At 39.6% G+C, this 18,089-nt stretch overlaps 1 protein-coding gene across 1 annotated transcript in view; it reads left to right on the top strand.

The window, feature by feature from the left end:
- Positions 1-18,089, top strand: part of LOC113621731 (coiled-coil domain-containing protein 30-like) — a 53,209-nt gene that overhangs the window by 11,256 nt on the left and 23,864 nt on the right. The window contains exons 3-5 of the mRNA XM_027108899.1: positions 4,633-4,810; positions 7,020-7,140; positions 11,327-11,517. Of these exons, the coding sequence (XP_026964700.1) occupies positions 4,793-4,810; positions 7,020-7,140; positions 11,327-11,517 (330 nt within the window). The 5' untranslated portion in view covers positions 4,633-4,792. The remainder of the gene's footprint in view (positions 1-4,632; positions 4,811-7,019; positions 7,141-11,326; positions 11,518-18,089) is intronic.

Below are 18,089 nucleotides of genomic sequence, written 5' to 3'. Positions count from 1 at the left end.
AATTAGTAGAAGTAGAAAGAATGAAAGAAAGAAAAAGAAAGAAAGAAAGGAGGGAGGGAGGAAGGAAGGATGGAGGGAAGGAAGGAAAAAAAGAAAGAAAAGGTAAAGTAAAATAAAATAAGATAAAATATAATAAAGTTATTAAAATAAAAAAATAATTATTAAGAAAAAAACTAAAACAAAAAAACGGACGGATAGAACCCTAGGACAAATGGTGGAAGCAAAGCTATACAGACAGAATTTCACACAGAAGCATACATATACATACTCACAAAAAGAGGAAAAGGGGAAAAAATCGTAAATCTTTCAAAGTCCACCTCCTCAATTTGGGATGGTTCATTGTCTATTCAGGTATTCCCCAGATGCAGGGTACATCAAGTTGGTTGTGGAGCTTTAATCCGCTGCTCCTGAGGCTGCTGGGAGAGATTTCCCTTTCTCTTCTCGGTTCGCAGGTCCCAGGGCTCAACTTTGGATTTGGCCCCGCCTCTGCGTGTAGGTCGCCTGAGGGCGTCTGTTCTTCGCTAAGACAGGACGGGGTTAAAGAAGCAGCTGCTTCGGGGACTCGGGCTCACTCAGGCCGGGGGGAGGGAGGGGTACGGAGTGTGGGGCGAGCCTGCGGCGGCAGAGGCCGGCGTGACGTTGCACCAGCCTGAGGCGCGCCGTGAGTTCTCCCGGGGAAGTTGTCCCTGGATCCCGGGACCCTGGCAGTGGCGGGCTGCACAGGCTCCCTGGAAGGGGGATGTGGCTAGTGACCTGTGCTCGCACACAGGCTTTTTGGTGGCGGCAGCAGCAACCTTAGCATCTCATGCCCTTCTCTGGGGTCCGCGCTTTTAGCCGCGGCTCGTGCCCGTCTCTGGAGCTCCGTTAAGCAGCGCTCTTAATCCCCTCTCCTCGCGCACCAGGAAACATAGAGGGAAGAAAAAAGTCTCTTGCCTCTTAGACAGCTCCAGACTTTTTCCCGGACTCCCTCTCGGCTAGCTGTGGTGCACTAGCCCCCTGCAAGCTGTGTTCATGCCGCCAACCCCAGTCCTCTCCTGGAGCTCCGACCAAAGCCCGAGCCTCAACTCCCAGCCCCGCCCTCCCCGGCGGGTGAGCAGGCAAGCCTCTCGGGCTGGTGAGTGCCGGTCGGCAACGATCCTCTGTGCGGGAATCTCCGCGCTTTGCCCTCCGCACCCTGTTGCTGCGCTCTTCCCCACGGCACCGAAGCTTTCCCCCTCCGCCACCCACAGTCTCCACCCGCGAAGTGGCTTCCTAGTCTGTGGAAACCTTTCCTCCTTCACAGCTCCCTCCCACTGGCGCAGGTCCCGTCCCTATCCTTTTGTCTCTGTTTATTCTTTTTTTTTTTTTTCCTGGTACGCGGGCCTCTCCCGCTGCGCAGCGGACGCGCAGGCTCAGCGGTCATGGCTCACGGGCCTATTCGTTTTTCTTTTGCCCTACCCAGGTACGTGGGGGAGTTTCTTGCCTTTTGGGAGGTCTGAGGTCTTCTGCCAGCGTTCAGTAGGTGTTCTGTAGGAGTTGTTACACGTGTAGATGCATTTCTGGTGTATGTGTGGGGAGGAAGGTGATCTCCGTGTCTTACTCTTCCACCATCTTCCGATAGTCTTTATTTCTAAACAGAAGAGTTTCCTAATGGTGGAGTTTGTTGTGCTAACCATTGTAACTTTTAGTTTAACAAGTCTTAGGAGAATCACGGATCTTAAAGACAAAGAAAACTTCCCAGGTTTATGCAGCCACTAACGAACGCCGGTGGTGATATCCAGAGTTTTATGATGGCCTTAGTTTTACTAGTGCTATGGGAGACAAGGTCGTCGACCAGCAGAGGGGAGAGGTGAGATTTGGAGTTTGGTGGGAGAGGTGGAGGGGAGACGTGAGATTTGGAGTTTGATGGGAGAGATGGAAATCCTGAATATTTACAGAGTGAAATGGTAGCAGAAACTGGCAAAGCGCATAGAATGACCTATGCAAGTAAAGGAGCTTGGCCCAGGCTGCAGACCATGGATTTGTAGTGGCTCCGGTCTGCATACTTGTTGTGTTTTTCTCTACCAGCAACTCAGCAAACTAAAATTAGGCAGGGGAAAGTCAACTGGTCAAACTTTCCCCTGGGTTTGGGTTTGCAGGGAAGGTGAGACAAGGAGCTAGATAACTGGGGACATTGGTGAGAGATTGATTGAAATGAACAACAGTTGGGTCCAGGCTTGAGGGGTAAATAAGTGAAACCAAAGAGTTTCTGGTAGTTTGAGAGAGGATGTAATGGTCCAGGGACTGGAGGGTTCAACTATTATTATAGAATAAGTATGGTTTAAGAAAGCAACAACTTCATACCCATTACTATGGTTATTATTTATATTTTTATGGCAGTTCCTCAAAAAGTTAAACATAGATTTATATATCCAGCAATTCCAAAACAACGAGCAGGGACTCAAACAGATGCTTGTTACACCAGTGTTCATAGCAGCGTTATTCACAATAGTCAAAAGGTGGAAACAACCCAAATGTCCATCAACAGATGAATGGATAAACAAAATACATACAATGCCATGTTATTACACCTTAAAAAGGAAGGAAATTCTGATCCATGCTATAAAGTGGATGAAATCTAAAGACATTATGCTAAGGGAAATAAGCCAGAAATAAAAGGACAAAAGTGGGATTCCACCTATATGAGGTACCTAGAATAGGCAGATTTATAGCTACAGAAAGAAGAATACAGTGGGAAATGGGAACTCATTGTTTAATGGGTACAGAGTTTATGTTTGGGATAATGAAAAGTTCTGCAAATGGATAGTGGTGATGATTGCACAACAGTGTGAATGTGCTTAATGCCACTGAATTCTACACTTAAGTATGGTTAAAATGGTAAATTTTAAGTTTCATGAATTTACCACACACACAGAAAAGAGCAGAAGGTGGTGATCAGAGTGGGACATTTGGAGCTGAGGACTGCAGGATTTCAACAGTAGTTTAGGCTATGGCAAGAGCTTGGTTGTAGCCATGGGCATGGATGACTAAGTGGAATGGAGGTTAAAGATCTCTGGCTTTGGAAGGGTGTTCAGTCTAGGAGCTTGGATGAGTTGGGTATTGACTTGCAGCCTCTACCGCCCTCCTGACCAGCCAAGCCCCTTCTTCCTATATCCCTGCTTACCTTCTGATACCCCAAATCTCCCAGAAGCCAAGGATCCAAAGGTATTCTCAGTATCCCCCATCCCCTTCTCCTTTCCACTTCCTCCAGCCTAAGACTCTCCCACTCCACCCCACAACATGGGGGGTGGGGGCTATGCTACTCTCCGGGGGCAAACAACTCCCAGTATAGGACATGTAATAATTCAAACATTTGTTTTCTAATTATTCACAATCTCATCAGTTTATCACAACTGTGTTTTAACATTTTGATGTGTTTGCTTCCATTCTTTTCCTTCTGTGTCTGCTTTTTACCATAGTTGTAATAATACCTTTATGTCTACTTTTTCTCTTTATTATAACATAAACATTTTTCTGTATTGTCAAATAAGCCTCATAGAATGTAATGTATTCCTAGTGTGCCCTGATACCCAGGACTAAAACCACAAGGAACTGAATAGTGCTAAAAAACCTTGTAGGGAGGAGGGTAAGAGTGCGGACCAGATGATGGGGGTAGAGTGGGGAGGAGCACGAGAAGACTTTTAGCTGTAAGTCATAGGGAGGACACATGGGGGCACAAAGATTCAGATCCGGGTCCCCTTTTTTGTTTTTTAATTATCAGATGATAATTAACATTCTGTTTATCGTCCACAAAAACTGTTGATGTGAAAAGGATGCGACTCTGGAAAACTTAGCAAGAAAAGATAAAAATAATCAAAATATAGTTTTGCTCTTAAAAAGCAAAACTGAATATAATTATGTAGACTAGCTGCAGTACAATAACAGTTATGCTTATCCCTACAACCTGGGTCAGATTAACTTGGTTAAAAGTTATGTTTGATTGTACCAGCAAGTCATATTCACAGTTAGTGATTCTAGTAATACAGATACCACTTCATCAATCAGCAGACATTTATATCTCCCCCACCATGTAGTGCAAGCTGTTAGGTAGCATGACTACTTCCAAGTTAAAAAAAATTAAAGACAATATCTATGGCAGGCTTAGATCAAGAAGTGTTAAAAGAGAGTTGAATGACTTAGAAGTCAACAAAAATTATAAGACATATTCTGTGAGCAAAATAGTTCCTTGATAGTACAGAAGTAATGGGCTCTCTAGCTTCCAGAGGAGTCCTTTTATTTATAAATATTCAAAAGAATGATAGAAACTTCTTTGGAATTTATAACATCGCAAGGGGCCTGTGGGAGATTTTCATATTATTAAATTGCAAAATTCAGAACTGGGCAGACAGAAAGCTGATTTTTTTTAACGCATATATTTCATGTCATTTCTTATTTTAGAAGATATAATACAACTCTTCAAAGCTTTAATATTTTTTGTATTGCTAGCTATTTCATGTAAGTGCTCATTATAAATGGATAACATAACCATTAATTAATAGGAAAACTAAACTATACTTTGTAGAGAGTCTAACTGTACATATGAGATTTCTTGCATGCTCAGTTGTATACTTAAACGTGTGTATACATACACATATGCTTATCTTTTTTATCAAGGGAAAAGTTCAATTAGAAGACTTACTTCACCATCTTGAGAAAGAAGGGATTGAACTCCTTGCCTTTACAGAAGAACAACTCTACTTTGTCTGGTGCTTGTTACAGCAAAGACAGGCTGAGGACTGCTACCAGAAATCTAGAAGAGCTGTCAGGGAAGCACATGGAAGAAATTAAAGAAGTAAGAACTAATATCATAAAGTTTTAAGATAGCTGCGGTTTTGGGATTTCCCTGGTGGTCCAATGGTTAAGACCCCATGTTTCCAGTGTAGGGGGTACGGGTTCAATCCCTGGTCAGGGAAGTTCCGCATGCTGTGCAGCGCAGCCAAAAAGAAAAGAAAAAAAGATGGCTCTGGTTTTGTTCATTGTCCTTCATTATATTAACATATTAAAAACCAGCATTTGAATATCAGTGTATAATTTGCAAAGCACCCACATGTACACTTTTCTTTTAATGAAATATGTCAACAAGCTGTATTGGTTTCCAATAGAGTACATGTACAGGACATTGCCCAGAGATGACTAGTTGACTATCCAAATAGGTCTGCTCAACGTGCTTTCATTATCTTGGTAAATTCATCCTTGTATCAATAACCAACCCTCTAGCTGACTCTCCTCCTAGTAGGCTTAGAAACCTGATTAGTCAGTGTACTGTGAGTGGATCTGCTTCTCAAAGGTGACCTTGTGTTGACCAAACTCACAGAGAAGTTTGTAGAAAAATAGATACTAGCTTTTTAGTTGACAGTGAGAAATATAACTGCCAAAGGAACCAGACACATGTATCCTGTGACTGATGCCTTTTTTCCCTACAGGCACACTACATAGGAAGCCAAATTTTAATCAAATGTCTACTTGCTGAACAAATGATTCTAATTTTTTAGAGCACTAGCTAAGGTAGCCAGATTTACACCATAAAGCTATTCATACCTGCCCTTATTTCTGGACCTGTTATATCCTAGAACCAGGGTACCTAGCCCTTAGATGAGCAGATAATGGCACGTTTTGACTCTTTAATCACTCTTTTTGATGTGTCCAGTATTGATCAACCTACTTTCTTATATATAAGCTACTTTCTTTAAATGAGTTAATAAAATTTTCTCAGGTTGCTTGCAGATCACTGTGTTGTGTTTTGACAGCTCAGCTCAGCTAACTTGTTGATTTTTAAATTTAACTCTTAGAGGGCAGTTTGATTTCCAAACTCTTAAAGAAGAGTACAGCTCCTTTAGAACAAAAGCAGGATAGCATAGTAGACCATGAACTTTAACATTAGGCAGTTGGGGGTGAAAAATTGCCTTTGGCACTGACTCTCTGTGTAACCTTGGGCAAGTTACTCAACTTCTTTGAGCTTGAAATTTCTCTTCCGTAAGTTGGAGATGATAACAGCTCCTTCAAAAGGATTTGTGAGGTTTACACATATTAACGTGTAGAAAACATTTCACATATGTACTTGGCACCCAGCAAGTATTCAATAAATTATAACTGTTATTATTAGAAATAGGTAGTATTGTTCCTGCCATTTTAAAGAGGAGGAAACTGAAGCATACCAGGGAGTGATAAAGTTGGACTGCAGTTCTGTGTTCCTTCTACTATATCATTCAGCTTTTTGTTCATATTCTGAGCAGTTGTCCCCGAAAAAGGCTTCAACACAGTTCAGCAAAATGCAGTTAATTTGGTAGTCTCCTTCTAAGCAATTTGGCACAGTAAGAGCTCAGGCTCTGGCTCTGGCCCACCTCAGTGTGAAGTCTGGCTCCCCGCTTTCCACTTTGCTTGACAACACAAGTCCGTCAGCCTCTCTCAACCGCCCTCACCTATGAAGTGGGAGATAACAGTGTCACAGGGTTGTGGTGAAAACTCAATATTTGATGTCCTTAACATAGTACCTGGAGCATATAGTTAGCTTTCAATCTATTATTATTAGCCACATAAAAGTGCCTTTTGTGAAGCTGTCATATTAATCAGAAACTATTTTTAAAGAATACCCAATAGTTTATTTTAATACAAGCTCCTATTAGCATTTAAGACATCTTAATCATGAGTTTTGCTTAAGATATAAAATAACTGTGTAGATACTTCTCTGTTCCTGAGTATCGTGACCATATTTCCTAAACCATAGATAAGGAGACTTGATTTGAAACCTGATTTGTTAATGGGAAAAAATATCAGCGATTGTGACTGTCCCAGAAATTTGTGGTGATGTGTCATCCTATCTATGGGAAACAGTGTCTGATAACATATGACAGCTGGAAGGGAGTTTAGGGAGAGAGACCCACACTTAAGCCAAGTTGAATTTTCTGTTTATTTCTTAGATTATAAACATTGATAGTATGGTGATCTCTTAGTGGCTCTTTCACTTCATAGACTTGTAAGAAAATGTATTCTTTTCTTCTTAGGTAGAAAATTATGCAAACCGTGTCTGTAACTTGCCAGAGGAAAAGGAAGCATTTTCTCATGGTTACGAAAAGGAAAGCAAGCAGCCTAGACATGAGTTTAAAGGGCTCCAACTCAAACCGGGTAATTTTTCCTTTTGTAAACATGTAAATTTTAATTTTTTCCCTAATTCTAATAATTAGCATGAGACAATTACAGAAAATTTGGGAAATGTGTAAAAGTAGAAGGAAGGAAAAAAAATTACTACATGTCCTCCACCTCAAGAAAAGTACTTGTAGGGCTTCTCTGGTGGGGCAGTGTTTAAGAATCCGCCTGCCAATGCAGGGGACACGGGTTCGAGCCCTGGTCCAGGAAGATCCCACATGCCACGGAGCAACTAAGCCCGTGTGCCACAACTACTGAGCCTGCGCTCTAGAGCACCTGAGCCACAATTTCTGAAGCTCACGTGCCTATAGTCCGTGCTTTGCAACCAGAGAAGCCCCCACAATGAGAAGCCCGTGCACCACAAGGAAGAATAGCCCCCCGCTCTCGGCAACTAGAGAAAGCCTGCGCACAACAACGAAGACCCAACACAGCCAAAAATAAATAAATAAATACATTTATAAAAAAGAAAGAAAAGTACTTGTAATGTTTTAGGTGTATTTTCTGCCTGTCTTTTTAAGGTATGCATTCTGAAATATTCTCAAATGTGTGTGAGAGATTACAGAGTGGTGATTTTCTTTAATGTCGATTACAGCACTTACCACACTATGTCCTAACTACCTATGTCAGCGCTTCTGGGGCAGAGATCTCATTCTAGTCTTCCTGGTTTCCGTGTTTTTGACAGCACCGGCCTCGTAAAGTACCTAGCATGTTAAGGGCTCAGGAAATGTTTATTAAGTGCTCCAAAGCTACAAGGGAAGATACAGATAGGACCCCTTTAGAATACTGTATTTGTTTAACTCCATAAATTAGGTATTATTATGATATATGGTCAGTGATTATTTACATTTGCCACACATTTATGATTTTCTTTGCTCAGCATTTTTCCTTGCATCTCAGATATCCCATTTGGGATCATTTTCCTTTTTTCATTTTAGAACTTCCTTTCATAATGGTCTGTTGATGGAAGGTTTTTCTATATTTTGAATCTCAGGTGCAGAGAAAATTGAGCTAATCACAGGACATAATTCATATGTACTTCACTCGGGTTTCATTTTTTTCCCCTTTTTTGTTATCCATTGGATAATTGAGTTTTCTTCTTCTGGCTTAAAAGCTTGCATTCTAGTTTTGTTCATATGGTGGTTGCATTTTAAGAGTTTTAAAAATTTCTTCTGACATTTTTAGTTGTTCTCGGCAGCAGGGCTGTTCAGGGCTCTAATCTGCCATACTGTAAGAAGCAGAAGCTACTCTACGCCCTGCTCCTAACGTAAATTAGCTCGTGAAGGATTGGGAAGTAGGGGAGTGATGTCACTATAATGTGGAAGTTCACATGTAATTTTCCCCGACATGTTAGTGATTTGGGCTGCCAGCAAGCCTTGGAGTTTATACATAAAGCCCGTTCATCCCATGTTCCTCTTCTGGGCTGTTTGGCCACATGTTTTGTCTTGGAAGTGCTTATTGCAAAGATATTACTAATCTTTTGCGTTTTGCCTTTGTTTCCAACTCTGCAGACTCAGCTCCTTCATTAGCTCACCTTTACAGTAAACCTGATTTTTTAAAAGAATACAGAGTCCTATATTTGCTATAGTATTCCTCTATTTTTTAGGAATTTGACACATCTGTTTAAATCTACCAGTATAATATTAGGATTGTCAGTGTTTTTTATAGCACTCTAGCTACACAATGACAAAGGTTTTGAGTGCTCTATGCCAACCTTTTTTCCATAAACCTCATTATTTTTAGAGAGCAGTTTTGCGAAATACAAGTTTACTTGTTTGTTTTAGGAACACATACCTCAATCACATCAGAAATGCTTCTGTAATTAAAGGATGTCTTTTGAAGGTGGAGCTAACATGATTTGGTAATGGATTTCATGTTGGTGGGAGAAAAGGAGAGAAATTACTGGTGACCCAAAGCTTTTTGGCCTGAGTAGTTGAAATATTGGAGTTCCTAACTACTCAGATGGGGGATACCATGGGAGGTCCTATTTGGGGAACACCGTAAAGAGTTTGCTTTTGGACATCTACATTGGATGTGAATATTAGGCATCCAAGTGGAAAGGTCAAGTAGACAATTTTGTATATGTTTGGAACGCAATGTGAACTCGAGATATAAATTTGGGGGTCATCAGCATATAGCAAATATTTAAAGCCTTAGGACTGTAGGAGATAACCTAGGGAGTAAAAAGAAGAAGATTCAGAGCTGGGCCCTAGGTCATTCCAGTGTTTAGAGGTTGGAAAGGTAAGAAATCAGCAAAGGAGTCTGAGAAGGAGTGGCATGAAAGGTAGGAGGAAACCTAGCAGAGTGTGGTGTCCCATAAGAGAAATGATGGAAGTGTTTTAAGAAAAGGAAGGGAACAATTGGGTCAAATACCATTGATAGGCTATGTGGAGTGAGGACAGGTAATTGACCATTGGGTTTGGTCACATGGGGGTCATTGTGACTTTGAGGAGAGCTGTTTCTGTGGAGTGGTGGATATGAAAGCCATTGGAGTGAATTCAGGAAAGAATGGTAGGAGAAGGGGAGGGGACATGGCTGTGGTTGATCCTTTCTTTTTTTTTTTTTGATACTTTCTTGAAGTTGTGCTGCAAAGAGAAATGAAGAAATGGTGGAGGAACTGGAGGGCGTTATGAGTTTGAAGAAAAACTTTTGTTGTTTTCATCACTGTTGTTTTTAATGGGAGATGTTATACCATGTCTCTAAGATGATTAGTTGGGAAGAAAGCTGCATGAGGCAATAGAGATCAGAGTCAACTGCAGGAGTTTTATCTTTGAGAGGAGAGGGAATGGGATCCAGTGTACAAGGGGGGGAGGGGGGCGGGGGTGGTGCTGGCCTTAGGAGCCAAGGGTAGTTTGTTACATCTCACAAGAGGGAAGAGTGCGGGGGAGGTGGCAGATTTGGTAGGGGAGCTTGTGGAAGCTCTCTTCAGAGTGCTTCTCTTTTCTCGGTGAAATAAGAAGTAGGGTATTCGGGCTTCCCCGGTGGTGCAGTGGTCGAGAGTCCGCCTGCTGATGCAGGGGACACGGGTTTGTGCCCCGGTCTGGGAAGATCCCATATGCCGCGGAGCAGCTGGACCCGTGAGCCATGGCCGCTGAGCCTGCACATCCGGAGCCTGTGCTCCGCAACGGGAGAGGCCACAACAGTGAGAGGCCCGCGTACAAAAAAAAAAAAAAAAAAAAAAGTAGGGTATTCAGGTGAGAGTGAGGATGGGGAAGGAGGTATTAGAGATATGATGAGGGAGAGGGATGAAACAAGCAGGGGAATGTAGGAGGATTGCTGGGCAGCAGTAAGGGCTCACTTGAGGTTAGTAGTCGTGAGTTTGAAATGAAACCTCTCAGCACTACCTGTGCAGTTTTCTGTAGCCCCATCCAGCTTCTGGAGTGTGCTGGTGAAGAGCTGGATTTAAACAGGTTGGGGTTTTGTCACCAAGTATAATGGAAGGAAAGAGGGGCAAGAGAGTTGTGAATGTTTTCAAGGGAGTGATTGTAATGATGGACTATAGAATCTAAGCTGGGTAAGTGAGAAGAGGAATGGGATAAGGAACACTGAAAAGTGTTTAAAGTCAATGGATGATAGTTTCCAGTATGGTCAAAAATTACTGAAATTGAGCTGCTAGTACATAAGAAGGGATGAATGGAGGATAAGATGTTAGAAATTGAAGCTAGGGAGAAGTTACAGAAACTATAGAGGCTAATGACCAGGTCTAGGGAATTACTGTGGAGTAGGTGGCTGAGTGGGGTAGAGGACTAGATCTTTGGAAATTAGCTGGTAAAGGAACTGAAAAGCCAGGGGACTGGAATAATCATCTACCTGAATATTGAAATCATCGAGAATGTTGGCAGGATTAGTTGAGTGACTGTGGACAAGTTTCTTGGTTTCTTGGTGCCTGAGCCCTCATTTCTTAAAAGGGAAAATCATGGTTCCTACCTCACTGGGTTGTTGTAAAGATTAAATAAGATAGATTTATCTCAAATGCTTAGTACAATACGTGCCACATAGTAAGCACTCACTAAAACAACAATACACTTTAAAGTTATGCAAGAACAAATTTTAAACTTCTGCAAGTAGTAAGAATATCTACGGCTTTTGAGAACCTTTTCCCACTACTTTTTAGTTATTTGCCTGCATTTCTTTTAACAATTGTGTTTCTGGTGTTTCTTCCTAACAGAAGTGCAAATAAAGGAGGTCGAAATATTGTATCAAGAAGGCTTGTCTGAAATAGCTCTGAGCAGCCCTAGTGAACAGATTGCACACTTACTCATGGAAAGAAGTACACTCTTGAGGAAACTGGAACGAGGGGATCCCAAACCAGAATCACAAAGATGTCTGAGCAGCAACCTACAGAAAGAATTTCCCCAGGTATCAAAATTAACTGGGTGATTGAGTAAGAGACAGGCGAGTTGAAAACTGCATTTGTTCATTTAACCATTCATACATTAAACTATCAGGAAGCCAGTTTTGATAGCGCTTAAGAATATAGGCTTTGGGCTTCCCTGGTGGCGCAGTGGTTGAGAGTCCGTCTGCCGATGCAGGGGACATGGGTTCGTGCCCCGGTCCGGGAAGATCCCATATGCCGTGGAGCGGCTGGGCCCGTGAGCCATGGCCGCTAAGCCTGCGCATCCGGAGCCTGTGCTCTGCAACAGGAGAGGCCACAACAGTGAGAGGCCCGCGTACCGCAAAAAAAAAAATAAAAAAAAGAGTATAGGCTTTGGGTTTAAATGGACCTCCTCTACCACTTGTTAGCAGTATGTCCTTGAACAAGTTGCTTAACTTTTGTGAGCCTCAGTTTCTATAAAATCTGGGAGCAACTGAACTACTCCACAAGGTGATCATGAAAATGAAATAATATACGTAAAGCTCTAGAATAGTACCTCACATGTCAATTAGCTTTATTGTTATTATTTATTGAGAACTTACCATGTGCCAGGCTTTGTGCTAGTGGATGTAGGAACAAAGTCAAATTAGAAATAATTTGGACTTGCAAGGAACTTACAAGCTAATGAAGGAAAGAAATAAACCAGTGGTTATAATTCAGTGTGGAAAGCTCTGTGATAAAGTGAAAACTCAATGGGGGGGGGGGGCTGAGTCAGTATGGGTAGAACAGGCTTCCAGCAGAGGTAATGTTGAGGACCATCTTGAAAGCTGAGTGTTAGCTGGATGAAGAAGATGGGAAAGACATTTCTGGCAGAGGAAACAATGTATAATACATACTGGTTCATGTGAGTCAATGCTGAGAAATGTGCCTGGAGATATTTTCAGAAACCACTTCATGGTGAGACTCATATACTAAGCTAGAGAGTTTGGAATCAGTACCCAACAGTGTTCCTGGAGCATACTGGAGGCATAAAAATATTTTGAACGTACAAATGACTAACTGTTATAGTTGGTCTGGAGAGTCACTAAATGATTTTAAGAGGAGAGTAACATGATCTGATTTGTGTTTTAGAAAAATCACTGTGGTCACAGTAGAGGGGTGGATTGGATAGGGACCAGATTGGAAGCCGGGATTTCAGGGGATGTTAACAAATAATTAATTAAAGAATGAGAACCAAAAACAAGGCTCAGAGTGTAATACAGAAGGGAAGAAGGAGTTATGAAGGAGATGGAATCTATAAAACAAATTGGACACTGTGGAGGTGAAGTCTGGGATGACCCTAAGGCTATCTACCCAGTCACTACTAAGTCATAGTTTTACCACTAATGGACAGAAAGAATTAAAACAGATATACTACAAAGGGTTTTTGTTATTATACAATGTAATTCATAAAATGTGTCACATTCCCAGTTATATTTTGTTTAAGCTAACGTTGTAATTTACCTGAGCATAAAGTAATCAGTAGAGTCACTTTTTTGTAGAAATTGACAAGCCGATTCAAAAATTGATAAGGAAATACAAAGGAACTAGAATAGCCAAAACAACTTTGAAAAAGAACTAGTTGGAAGATACACACTTCCTGCTTTCAAGACTTACCACAAAACTGCAGTAATCAAGAAAGTGCAGTATTGGTATAAAGGCAGATATATAGATCAATGGAACAGAATAAGGAGTCTAGAAATAGACCCACGCCTACATGGTAAATTGATTTTCAACACAGGTGCCAAGGTAATTTAATGGGGAAAAGATACACTTTTCAACAAACAATGCTGGCACAATTGGATAGACATATGCAAAAAAACAAAAACAAAACCCTCAACTCTATGGAGGTTCCCTTCCCCACTGGTAAAGGAGGGAGTCCCTACTCTAAACACTATGAGATAGCCAAATACATGACACCCAACCTTGAAAAGAGATGTGATTGATAGTTTATTAGTCAGATAGACTCACAGCCCAGGGAGGACACTGCCTGTCATGCAGGGCCACAGGGGTTGTACTCAGGAATGGAGTGAACCCATAGGGGCCATGGGAGACAGACTTTATAGTACCAATAGGATGAGGTGCCCCCTAGTTCTCATGGGAGGATATGACTGGCTTGTTTAAAAAATTCCATGGGTTGGCAGTGAAATGGCAGCCATTAGGCTGAGGACTGGATAAAATATAGCTGTTCTGGCTGATAAGGGCACTAGCTGGGTGGAGAATCTTTCCCGTTGGATGGGGGCATATCTGGCAAAAGCAAGGGAATTCATGCTTAGGCGTTTGGTGCACTGTGAGTTACAAGGGTGTCAAGGTAACACATGAAAGTTTAGACCTTACAACACATTTATCCTATATCATATACAAAAACTAACTCAAAATCGTTCATAGATCATGTAGGAGATAAAATTTACAGAAGAAAATCTTAGTGACCTTGGGTTTGGCAAGATTTTTATAAGACAGGAAAAGAAAAAACATTGGACTTTATAAAAGTTCAGAACATTTGCTCTTCAAAAGACAAAAATAAAAGAGCAAGCCACAGAAGGGAGATAATTTTTTAAAAAATATATCCAACAAAAGCTTTGTATCTAAATATATAAATAAATCTTATAACTCAACAATAATAACACATACAACCCAACTAAAAACTGGTCAAAAGACTTAAAAAGTGACTGCACTGAAGAACATATACAAATGGTAAATAAACACATGAAAAGATGCTTAACTTCATTTATTATTAGGAAAACACAGAAATTACAATGAAGTAATTTATTATGAGGTAACTATTAATGTATCAATGAATGGCTAAAATTTAAGACTAACCATATCGAGTGTTGGTGACAATGTGGAGCAACTGGAATTCCCTTATCCTACTGATGGGAATATAAAATGATACAACCACTTGTGGAAACTAGTCTAGCATTGCCTTAAAAAGTCAAACACATACTTATCACATAACCCTGCCATTCCACTCCTAGGAATATACCCAAGAGAAATGAAAGAATGTGCCCGCATAAAGACATGCATGTTACAGCAACTTTAATTGTAGTGGCCCTAAACTAGAGTCAACTCAAATGTTCATCAAAAGGTAAATGTATAGATCCATAGAATGGAATATTACTTGGTAATAAAAAAGGATAAATATACAACAAAACAGATAAATTTCAAAATAATAATCTAAGTGAAATAAGCCAGACCAAAAAGAGTACATAGTCTATGATTCCATTTGTATAAAATAGTAGAAAATGCAAACTAATATATAGTAACAGAAACAGATCAGTGGTTGCCTGGGGACAATGTTAGGGGAGGAATGAATTATAAGGAAGTGTAGGAAACTTTTAAGGGTGATGAATATTTTCATTATCTTTATTGTGGTATTGGTTTCATGGATGGATACATGTAAAAAAATATGTACACTGTAAATATGTGCAGTTATTATATATCAGTTATACCTTTAAAAAGATTTTTTAAAAAGATTTTTCAGGGCTTCCGTGATGGCGCAGTGGTTGAGAGTCCGCCTGCCGATGCAGGGGACACGGGTTCGTGTCTTGGTCCAGGAGGATCCCACATGCCGCGGAGCGGCTGGGCCCGTGAGCCATGGCTGCTGAGCCTGCGCAACCGGAGCCTGTGCTCCGCAACGGGAGAGGCCACAACAGTGAGAGGCCCATGTATTGCCAAAAAAAAAAGATTTTTAAAAGATCTTATTATGAAATGTAACTTGTAAAAATTTCATTGCCTCCCTAGGTGTGTGTGTGTATATATATATTTTTTTTAAATTAATTTATTTATTTATTATTTTTGGCTGAGTTGGGTCTTCATCGCTGCATGTGGGCTTTCTCTAGTTGTGGCGAGCAGGGGCTACTCTTCGTTGTGTTGTGTGGGCTTCTCATTGCGGTGGCTTCTCTTGTTAAGGAGCACAGGCTCTAGGGGCGTGGGCTTCAGTAGTTGTGGCACATGGGCTTCATTGCTCCGCGGCATGTGGGATCTCCCTGGACCAGGCCTCAAACCTGTGTCCCCTGCATTGGCAGGCATATTCTTAGCCACTGAAGTCCCCCTAGGTATATTTTAATAGGCCAATACTGAATCAACCTGTGCATAAAGTAGATGAGAGAGTCATTCCAACCAAAGTGAGGCCACATAAAGTGACACGGAAGTTGAAGAATTTTGCAAGGCCTGATCTATACACTAATTACATTTTACCTAACACTTGTTTTTTGTTGGTTTTCTGACTTAATACAGGCACATAGTAGAAACAGATTCAAGCAGTATAAAATTGAATGAAAAATGAGTTTTCTCGCCCCAAATCCTCAGTTCCATACTCCTAAACTACCACTGCTGACAATTTTTTATTTATCTTTCCAGAAAATTTTCATCCTCTTAAAATACAAATTATGTTCCATTGTGCATATTGTTTTCACTTTCTGTATTAGTGTATATGGATTTGCCTTAGTCTGTTTGACAACATATATTCTTTTGAATGGATGTATCAAAATTTATTTAATCACTTTATTGTTGCATGGGGCAGAGGACAAAGGGATGACATTTAATGCCAAGAATAATCAAAGATTTAAAAAAACACATTTTATTGTGGAATATAACAGCATATATGCAGAAAAATGGTAAAACTTAAAAAATACAGTTTGACAAATAGTTATGGAACAAACACCCATGTACCCATTGGTCCTGTGAGGAATACAACATTGCCAAATTCCTAGAAGCTTCCTTTTCTGATCACAACTCCCTTCCTCCCCACAAAGGTGTGCCTCCCTAAATAATATATATAGTAGTTTAGTTTTGTCTGTTTTTGAACATTACATACAAGGAATCAACTTTGGGAATTGCTTTTTTGTAAAACATTATGTTTGTATTATTTATTTTTAATTAGCTTGTCATTACTATGTATCATTCCATCATGTGAATATATGGCATGAGACTATCCATACTAAGTTGTTTTGGGTTGTTTCCAATTTATATCTATTATGAATGTAATATAATCTGTCAGTTATGCTGCTATGAATATTCTTATATATGTGCATGCACTTGTGTAAGGTATATACCCAGGAGTAGATTTAGGGAGTTACAGAGTATGTAGATCTTCAGCTTTACCAGATAATGTCAAACTGTCTCCTTAAGTAGTGGTACCAATTTATACTGGCACCAATAAATAGTGTATGAGAGTGCCTTTGTTCCTCATCAACACTTGATGTTGTCAGACTTTTAAATTTTTGCTAAACTACTGGGTGCATAATGATATCTCATATTGGTTTTAATTAGCATTTCCCTGATTAGTAGTGAACTTAGTATGATTGTCATTTGGATTTCCCATTTTATTAGTGTTTATTCAGGTCTTTTGTCCATTTAAAAACAGAGTTGTCTTTTTCTTACTGATTTACAGGAATTCTCTATGTTCTGGTTTCAAGTCTTTTATTGATTATGTGTATCATAAATACTTCTTTTTCCACTTTGTGGTTTGTCTTTTTAATATTCTTAATAGTGTCTTTTAATGAATGGAAGTTCTTAACTTTAATGTAGTTCAATTTATCAATCATTTGTCTTATGGTTAGTGTTTTTCTGTCTTGTAATCCTTGCTTTCTGGGATTTTGATTTTTGCTTTTATTGAATCTATAAATCAATTTAAGAGGAATTGATTATCTTAAATTATTGATATCATTTGTGATCATGGACTGTCTTTCCATTTATTTTTTAATGTATATAAACAAAGTTTTATAATTTTCCCTACAAAATCTTGCACATTTTTAAAATATTTATTGCTAGGTACTTCATATTTTTGGGTACTATTAATGCTATATTTATTAAGAATTTAATTTTCTAATGATTGCTAGTATTAAAAGTATAATTATTTTTATATATTGACTATACTTACCAATGTTGCTAAAATTTCTCATCTTAATAATTTATTTGAAGATTTAAAATTTTTTCTACCTGTACAGTCCTATCTGGGAATAATGATACTTTCGTTTCTTCCTTTCCAATTTGATTCCTTTTAATTCTTTTATTTACCTTACTATACTGGCTAGGATCTCCAGTATTATCTTGAATAGGAGACATACTTGTCTGGTTAATGATATTAGAGAAAAAGTATTCAGTGGTATGATGTTTGATTAAGGGTTGGGGTTTTTTTTTAATGATACCCTTTGCCAGGTTAAGAAAGTTCTCTTTCATTCCTAGTTTGTTAAGAGCTTTTATTAGGAATTAATGTTGAGTTTATAAAATGTTTTTTCTATAGCCATTGAGATAATGAAGTAATTTAGAACTTTCATCTGTTAATGTGAGAATTTCATTGATTAATTTTTCTAATGTCTTGCATTCCTGGGATAAATCCAACTTGTTCATGATTTGTTATCCTTTCTAAATATTATAGATTCAGTTTGATAAAATTTTGTTTACGTTTTTGTATCTATGTTTATGAGTGAGGTTGCCCTGTGAGTTTTCTTTTTGTATTATCGTTGTCAGGCTTTAATATCAAGGTCTGGCTAGCCAGTGTTAGCCAACCTTTTTTTTCATTATTGCCTCCATAATGACACTTTTTAAAGTTTCTTTTATTTTGTTTGTTTAATTT

This window comes from Aethalodelphis obliquidens, unplaced genomic scaffold, assembly GCF_003676395.1.
Source record: "Aethalodelphis obliquidens isolate GAN/ISIS:26980383/991018 unplaced genomic scaffold, ASM367639v1 scaffold9, whole genome shotgun sequence".
Lineage (NCBI taxonomy): Eukaryota > Metazoa > Chordata > Mammalia > Artiodactyla > Delphinidae > Aethalodelphis > Aethalodelphis obliquidens.
Note: the sequence above shows the minus strand (reverse complement) of the source record. Positions and strands in the feature narration are given on the sequence as shown.